A 9,015-nucleotide genomic window follows, 5' to 3' on the forward strand; every position below is an offset into this window, starting at 1 on the left:
ATAATTATAACTGTTAATAAACTTAGTATATTTCTTTCATTTAATATATACAGTCTGTGTCGTGTCTGTTCCCTTTGTAGCATTATTTCTACTGAGACAGACAGACATTAAAGGAGACAGTTAGCTATATTTCCTTCCATATAAATCACTATAAACTCTATAATTATAATATACATCAACTTAAGCGTTCACCAAACTATATTTATCAGGTTTTTATAGAATAAATTGTGTATTAGGCAAATGACTGAACATATTATACACCGCTATAAGTCGCTCACGATAGTTAGTTTGTTTGTCCTTGACTGTGTGTTAAATGATCAGCACCACTATGTAATGTGTTGTATGTATCAGTACAGTGTCATGTGTATCTATAGTGTGACAGTGTGTAGTGTCACTATAAACATAGAGAGTAGTTTATATCTGACATGGAGAAGCTGTGGTGTGTATAGTGAAGCGTGTTCTTATAATAATTCTACTTTATTACACTATACTATGGACTGTAAGCTTAATATTAATTACACTTGATAGAAAATAATAACACAAGAGGAAGCGAGTTATTGTTCCCTTGTTGTTCTTTCACTCTACATCACCTTTCAAACGTAAATAAAGAACTACCATTGGAAACTATTTTCTCGTGTGACTTAGATCATGTGGATGTACTCCTTGGCCATTTCCTTGACAGTAAGAGGCGACTAGTGACACCCACACTGCATAGCCACCATCTGATCATACTGCTTTAGCACAACATTCTCCTCAGCATCATAGAACAGGAGAGAGAGATTAGCGTATGCTGATGGTACACAACATGGCCGCCGTACCTCGGGAAGGACTCCACTGTGATTGATAATACTCTGTACCGTAGCGTGGTAGTCTTCTTTGTCGATTCTACTGGGGAAAAAACAATACCTTGATTACGAATCTGTCATTGTATCATAAATATACCAAAGCCTTGAGCAGTATATAGTAATGATGGTACTAGATATACCACAAATAATGATATAAAACCAATGGTATTATACTTTATTTTACGTGTACTATTATACTCTAAAAATATACCCGTTTATCATTTTATATATACGAGGAAAAACTAATACCTTTTCACACATGATTTTTTAAGGTAACCTAAAAATTACCTAAAAATTCACCTTATTAGACGAAAGATTAAAACAGGTGATTATTTGCATATGAACGAGTCTAATTCACAGGTAACAAGACTCTTAAATAACTCTAGTCCCATCGACACACTAACTACACTAATATAAGTAAGTGTATTTGTGTATAAGTGTAACATTTAAGTGTGATTAGACTTTTTTTTTTATTTTGTGTCCATATTTTGTATTGTGTTTTGAAAAGTGTTCAAAACCTTTTATTCACATGAAGATTAGACACCCTAGCTTATTTCACCTGAAGATTAGCCACCCCAGCTTATTTTACCGGAAGATCCGCTCTCCCAGCTTATTTTACCGGAAGATCCGCTCTCCCAGCTTATTTTACCGGAAGATCGCTCTCCCAGCTTATTTCACCTGAATCCGCTCTCCCAGCTTATTTCACCTGAAGATCCGTTCTCCCAGCTTATTTCACCTGAAGATCCGCTCTCAGCCTATTTCACCGGAAGATCCGCTCTCCCAGCTTATTTCACCTGAAGATTCGTTCTCCCAGCTTATTTCACCTGAAGATCCGCTCTCCCAGCTTATTTTACCGGAAGATCCGCTCTCCCAGCTTATTTTACCGGAAGATTAAGCTTGGTTAAGTTAGGTTAAGATAGGTTAAATTAGGTTAGGTTAGACATTTGTACGTACATAGCAGCCATGTTTATGTACACAGCAGCCATATTTTACGTATTGAAATATTGTCACTTTAGGTTTGAGTAGATTAGGTTAGGTTAAGTTAAGTTAAATCTAGTTCAGTTTGGTTTGGTTAGGTTAGGTTAAGTTAGGTTAGGTTAAATCTAGTTCAGTTTGGTTTTGGTTAGGTTAGGTTATTTCTTACACTGAAGTTATTATTTAATCTCTCTCTCTCTCTCTCTCTCTCTCTCTCTCTCTCTCTCTCTCTCTCTCTCTCTCTCTCTCTCTCTCTCACTACGCATGTATTACAAAACAATGATATTACTGTACCAATACTCTAGGAGAGGTAACTAGACGACTCAATTAACCTGTAATATACTGTACTTAATTACTGTCTATTGCTGTCTCACGAGGTTACGTATTTGTTATTATTTAGACAGATTATTTACCTGTGTTAGGGGACGGGGTGACGGTGTTGTTATTATTTAGACAGATTATTTACCTGTGGCGGGGTGACGGTGATGTTATTATATGGACAGAGATTATTTACCTTGTTGGGGGACGGGTGACGGTGTGACGGTGTTGTTGACGGTGGCGGCGTGTGAGTTGAAGAGGACAAGGAGTGGCTGCCGTGTTCCGTGAGCTCCGTGGTGTAGCCTGAGGGGTAAGGAGCGTCCCGTCGAGGTGGTGGCTGTTACTTGTAAGGTTACGCTGGCTCCCACAACACCACCACCCACTTTGAACACCCGCCACCCACTACTATGGGCGGCGACGTGTTGTTTCACCAGTACCTGCCGCCCTCCTTCACTCACCCACTCGACTTCCAACTGCCAAGGATACATTGATTATTAAAATGTTCCCTAAAGACGTTGCGACTCATACTAGACACGTTCTTAGTCACAACAATGATATAACTAGTGTAAATTTCCTGCCTTTATATTTCATTATTGGTAGTGAGGGAGTGAGGGGACACTACATAATGTGGACTAGAGTACAGACCATGTAGATGTTGTCCTCCAGTAGGTGCCTCTGTGTCTTCGGGAGGCGGGAGTGGTAAACGTGAAGCTCCACCTGCAGCACCTGTTCCTCTTCTCCCAGTCCATTTACGGAGAACGAGAAGGTTGAGTCTCTGCTTCCTTCTGTATATAAAGATTGTTGTGTATGATACGTTATGTTAATCTTCGTGTTGTGTCATATAAATATTTGCTCTATATGTGTGCCACCATTTTGGTGTACAATTGGGCTTAAAGAGACAAATGAATTGTGACTTTAAAGAGAATCATTTATGAGGCTGACCTTTCTCTGAAAAGGCTCTGACAATGGTGGCACCATAAGGTCCAGGCAGACGCGTGAGGCCGCTGGAGTCTGCCACCTGGTTGTAGAGGTCAAGCATGTACTGTGGCGGCTCGGTGTACCACCTGCGTACACCCGGCTCAGACATACCGAATGCCTGTAGAGTAAAGCACAGTGTGTAAGAATAACACTTAGGAATGTACAACAAGTATCGCTCACGTCACTACATAAAACACAGCGCACCTTGAGGAGTTCTGTCGGTGCCACCGGACGCTCATCTGGCAGCTCGGGTGAGGGTGATGGAAGTGTTAACGGCGGCAGAGAGGTGACGCGTGTCACAACGGTAATGAGCAGCGCTAACTTTGTCAACACCATCTTCCTTTGGTTGTCCACAATGTGGCCGTGGTGCGCGGCAGATGAAGCAGGTATGCACGCCGCCTCGCTGTCACCGTCTATTTACGCAAGTTGTAGAGGCGGGGGCGGGGCCGCCTGACGCCGAGACCCGTCACTGGCGCCACTTATGGCCGTTGGCCTCACCAGACCCAGGATTCACTTGAGCCGCCGCAGCGGCGTCCTGTCCTGGGAATTCCAGTCATATCTTTGCCAGGTTTGCCAAGCGATAGGCCGATGGATGCCGAGTCTCGTAACCAAACTGGGCGGGCGGCAGAGGCTCCTAGGTCAAGACCTTTCTGCTTATGGTGGTAAACCTGCCCCTCAGCCCCGGGTACTTTACACCCGGCCAGAGTCACCATATAAGGAGCTGGGGATGATTCACCACCTTTCTACGCTTTCCACGGGTGCCAGCCAGCTCCTGTAAACAATACTGTAGTGTAGGTGAACAACTCCAGCAGAAGCGTGTGACTCATGGTGAGGACCGTCATATATGGGCCGCCTCCCACCCACCCCGCCCCGCCTCACCCGGCATGGTCTTACCGTGTACACTTCACTACAACTCTCTACAACACGTAATTAGTTTTGTGACAATATGCTCAGGGGGAGGTTAGGTTAGGTTAGGTTTAGTTAGTTTTGGTAAGTTAAGACTAAGTTAGGACAGGTTTGGTTGGTTTAGGTTGTGTTGGGTTAGATTGTAGGTTGAATTAGGTTAGGTTACGTTAGGTTCGATTATGTTAAATTAGGCTATGTTAGGTCAGGTTAGGTTAGGTTATGTTAAGTTATGTTAGTTTCTGAAATTCATCGCTTCCCCCCCCAAGTCAAGTTAATTATTTGAGTGAGTACTTAATGTGAGTCATGACCGGGGCGATGTTTGGCAGGTAATCCCTCCCGGCGTAAGTAAGAGGTCCTCGACCGGTGGACCGTACATCATCGGCCCCTTCTGGCAAGCATCGTAGGCCTGAACGGTGTTGGTGATGTCTTTTGTACTGCCGGGCCATTAGACTGTCTGCCCTGCTTTGTGCTTCGTCGTTTGAGTGCCTCTTGTGGGAGTCGTGAAGCCGGGACAGGAAGCGGCGGCGGCTGGCTGAGGCTGGGGTGATGAGGCGAGCTCCATTGAGAACCAGACAGTCGACGATGGCGAGGCTGTCCGGTATTTTCTAGTAGTGGGACAGAGCTGTGGGTACCTGCTTCCTGTTCTTGGGAAATCCAGCGTTAACGGTGTGGTGCAGCTGGTGATAGGAGTCATCTCAGGAGGCAGCTTCACGTATCTCCTCGAACAGTGATGCTGAAGATAAGAGAGAACATCTACCTTTGCCTTAATGCAGCTGTGGGTGTGATTGCGCTGTCTTCTCTTTCAGACGCTGGAGGTGTATAGTCATTGAGGCTGGACACGAGAGGCTTGTGTTGTAGGCGTCTGCTAGTGATCACCTCAGCTGATCAGGTGAAACAAACTACTTATCCAGCTACACATTCAACAAATATAATATTTACACATTACTTGAGTCCTTTTGAGAGCTACAACCCTCTTAACAGGCACCTGGAAAGAACATTATATTATTACACACACACACACACACACACACACACACACACACCAAGAACTACACAGTAGAACGCAGCAGACCACCAAGGGCGGATCCAGTCAATTATTTGGGGTCAGCCTCCTCCGGGGAGGGGGTCCTCAACTAGTCATCTTGCGGGGTGGAAAAAACCATCTTATCATGGGCTCACCCCATCTCGCCTACAGCACCTAACAGTTGACTCATTAACAGTAATTATCTCTAGTCCGTGAACAGAGTTCACTCTCTGTGACATGTTCCTGTACACACACAGAGAGCTGTACATGGAAGACTGGCCTTTACACACTTTCATATCCATCCACATCCTTTCTTACACCCGCATCTAATAACTTGCTCACAAGAGACACATGCTTCTGGTAATTTTGTCCACAAGTGACCATCATTACATGAGGGTTGTCCTCCCCAGTCTTCTGGCTCCGGCAAAGTTTGCATTGTTTCAAGTGTTTGTCCCCAAACGTGGCCAGCTTAATAAGCTGTTCTTCTCACTTGGTGGAGGCGGGCGGCCTGTGTTCTGTATCTGTCTGTTTCCCTGGACAAATAATGTCTGTATAGCTTGATTAATTTTGCCACGAGGTAAAGTGCGGCTATAGAGAAGATTTACAAATCTTTCGTTGACATGCATTTCCTCCTCTGTGATATCATCAGGTTGGTTGGACAATGAGCTTGGGTGATGTCATCAGGGAAGGTCCTTTAAGTGTCAAAGGTCTTCTCTCTGCCAACGCTGGGTGTTGCTGACACAGTATCACAGCCCAAGAATGGTAGCGCCTTACACACATTTGGTCCTACTTTGCAAACAATAGTATGCGCTGTAATATAGTGATAGTGACAAATGACTTCTCGTCCCGAAGGTGATCCATAGTTCATGGATATTTATGTTTGTAATGTATGCAACAACAAGGACCACGGTGTCTGAATCTACTGTACTAATCATTATCTTGGAGTCACCACACCTGGCTGTGTTACAAGAGTGTCAGCTTCTTCATGATTACAAGGAGCTATGTCCACCTTGTTTACATATAGAGGACCAATGATGTCATGTACTGATTATGTCTGTGTCTTCTTATGTCTTGGTATCTGCAATGTTAGTATCTAGGGGAGCAAACAGCTCGGTCTTGTTGGTGTCATTGATCAAAAAAGACTGCCAGTGTGTAGTTGACCACTGGATGACAGAGAGGGAGGATATGCAGGTGGCTGATAAACTTACAACCAGCCTTCAGGGGTACACGGCTGGGGTGCGGTGGAGGTATTGAACAGCTGGAGGTGTTGAGCCTTGTTCACTAAATCCACTGATGGTGAGGGCAAGAACTTGTGAACTGATGGCACCTGTTCATGGTGGTTAATGTCATCATATCTTGACTGAAGGTAAGATGGTTCACAACTCTAGCCACTTCCGGACCAACAATCATCCATCTTCTCAGAGCTGACGGGTTATCTGTGAGACCCAAGGCACCGTCATTACCTTTGACAGCTTCATTTTCTGACTCACGGTGATATAGCACAGTCAGGCTGAACCCATGACCAGACATTTGAACAACAATTGATGATTCTTGAATTCTTGATACATTTACGGGTGCTTGCTGGGTGAAGCCAACATGTCTGGGAGATGCACAGGTAACGAGCGAGCATAATGAACACCCATGGGCCCATCGTATACAGGATTCCACATCGCCATACCTCTACCTCCACCAGTGTCGGGTCTGTTCTCCCACTGTGAACTGTTCTACTCTTTTGGGCGTCTTACCCGCTGCATTATTAACCACACGGGGGTTTTGTTTACAATGTTGTTTTGAAACTTCCTTCTAAATTTCAGTTATGTTTTCTAAGGTATATTCACTCTCTTCTTAACCCCTTGAGTACGATGACATCCCCCTGAGTACGTTGATTTAACCGCTTCAGAACGATGACTTGACCCTCTGAGTACGATGACTTGACTAACTGAGTACGATGCCTTGACGCCCCGAGTACGATGACTTGAACCCCTGAGTACGATGACAACTCCCTGAGAACGATAGCTTGGCCTCCCGAGTGCGATGGTTTGGTTTCTTGAGTACAATGACTTGATACCTTGAGTACGATAACTTGATCCCTTGAGTACAATGTCTTAAACCCTAACCTAACCTGTCTGGATGAGGTTTTGTTCGTATGAGTTTTTGTCCGGGTGAGTTTTTGTCCGGGTGAGGTTTTGTCCGGGTTAGGTTTTGTCCGGGTGAGTTTTTCATCTTCTATCCTTAACATTTCTATAGTGACTCAATCCACACCATTAATAAGCTTGTCAATGTAAGCTTTTTTCTTTACTTATATAGCAGTCTTAAGCTTGCCAATGTAAGCTTTTTTACGTATATAGTATTCTTAAACCTCCCATTTCTAAGCTTTTTTTTTACTTTACTTTTATATAATTCTTAAGCTTTTATGTGTATTTTTTATTATATAACATTATTAAGCTTCATTTTCTTAGCTTCTTTAGGCTTATTTACGAGTATATAACATTATTAAGCTTGCTATTATAAGCTTTTTACTTTATTTATATTACCTATTTAAGCTTGTCAGTGTAAGCTTATTTTTATATATCATATTACACCTTATTTAGCACCTGAAGGTTAGGTTAGGATGGTTAATCTTCAGGTGAAACAAGCTTGGGTACTTAACCTTCAGGTGAGATAAGCTGGGTGTCTAATCTTCAGGTGAGATAAGCTTGGGTGTCTAATCTTCAGGTGAGATAAGCTTGGGTGTTTAATCTTCAGGTGAGATAAGCTTGGGTACTTAACCTTCAGGTGAGATAAGCTTGGGTACTTAACCTTCAGGTGAGATAAGCTTGGGTGTCTAATCTTCAGGTTAACTAAGCTGGGGGTGTCTAATATTCAGGTGAAATAAGCTTGGGTATATAATCTTAAGATGAAATAAGCTTGGGATGAGATAAGCTGCGGTGTTTAATCTTCAGGTGAAATAAGCTGAAGTATGTTATCTAAAGGTAAAATAACCTGGGGGTGTCTAATCTTCAGGTGGGTAGACTCGGAATGCCTCTGAGCAAACTTTTAGTGTAACCACCTCACACCTAGCCTAACCTAATCTATCCTAATCTAATCTATCCTAACCTAGCCACCTCACACCTAACCTAATCTAACCTATCCTAACCTAATCTATCCTAATCTAATCTATCCTAACCTAACCGCCTCACACCTATCCTAACCTAATCTATCCTAATCTAATCTATCCTAACCTAACCACCTCACACCTAACCTAATCTAACCTATCCTAACCTAATCTATCCTAATCTAATCTATCCTAACCTAGCCACCTCACACCTAACCTAATCTATCCTAATCTAACCTATCCTAATCTAATCTATCCTAACCTAGCCACCTCACACCTAACCTAATCTAACCTATCCTAACCTAACCAACTCACTTTCATTTCAATTTTGTCATTCTTGTTATATTTTGCTAACTTCATTCCTCGTATTCTGTACAAACTCCTCAGGTTTAATTTGGGAAGCCCTTTGAGGATGATGGGGTTAAACCATCGTCCTCAAAGGGTTAAACCATCGTTCTCAAAGGGTTAAACCATCGTCCTCAAAGGGTTAAACCATCGGCCTCAAAGGGTTAAACCATCGTCCTCAAAGGGTTAAACCATCGTCCTCAAAGGGTTAAACCATCGTCCTCATAGGGTTAAACCATCGTCCTCATAGGGTTAAACCATCGTCCTCATAGGGTTAAACCATCGTCCTCAAAGGGTTAAACCATCGTCCTCATAGGGTTAAACCATCGTCCTCAAAGGGTTAAACCATCGTCCTCAAAGGGTTAAACCATCGTCTCACTCAAAGGGTTAAACCATCGTCCTCAGAGGGTTAAACCATCGTCCGCATAAGGTTAAACCATCGTCCTCATAAGGTTAAACCATCGTGCTCATAAGGTTAAACCATCGTCCTCATAAGGTTAAACCATCGTCCTCATAAGGTTAAACCATCG

General features: G+C 43.2%; 1 protein-coding gene across 1 annotated transcript; it reads right to left on the bottom strand.

Moving 5' to 3' along the window:
• Positions 1-641: 641 nt before the first annotated feature.
• LOC121856318 lies at positions 642-3,494 on the bottom strand. Its single transcript, XM_042351795.1, has 6 exons — positions 3,321-3,494; positions 3,081-3,234; positions 2,784-2,923; positions 2,335-2,611; positions 851-888; positions 642-692 (listed from the first exon to the last, which is right to left on the bottom strand). The coding sequence occupies exons 1-6, from the start codon at positions 3,450-3,452 to the stop codon at positions 642-644; spliced, it is 792 nt and encodes a 263-aa protein (XP_042207729.1). The 5' UTR covers positions 3,453-3,494.
• Between the last annotated feature and the right edge of the window lie 5,521 nt (positions 3,495-9,015).

This window comes from Homarus americanus, unplaced genomic scaffold, assembly GCF_018991925.1.
Source record: "Homarus americanus isolate GMGI-L3 unplaced genomic scaffold, GMGI_Hamer_2.0 scaffold48220, whole genome shotgun sequence".
In the NCBI taxonomy this organism is placed as follows: domain Eukaryota; kingdom Metazoa; phylum Arthropoda; class Malacostraca; order Decapoda; family Nephropidae; genus Homarus; species Homarus americanus.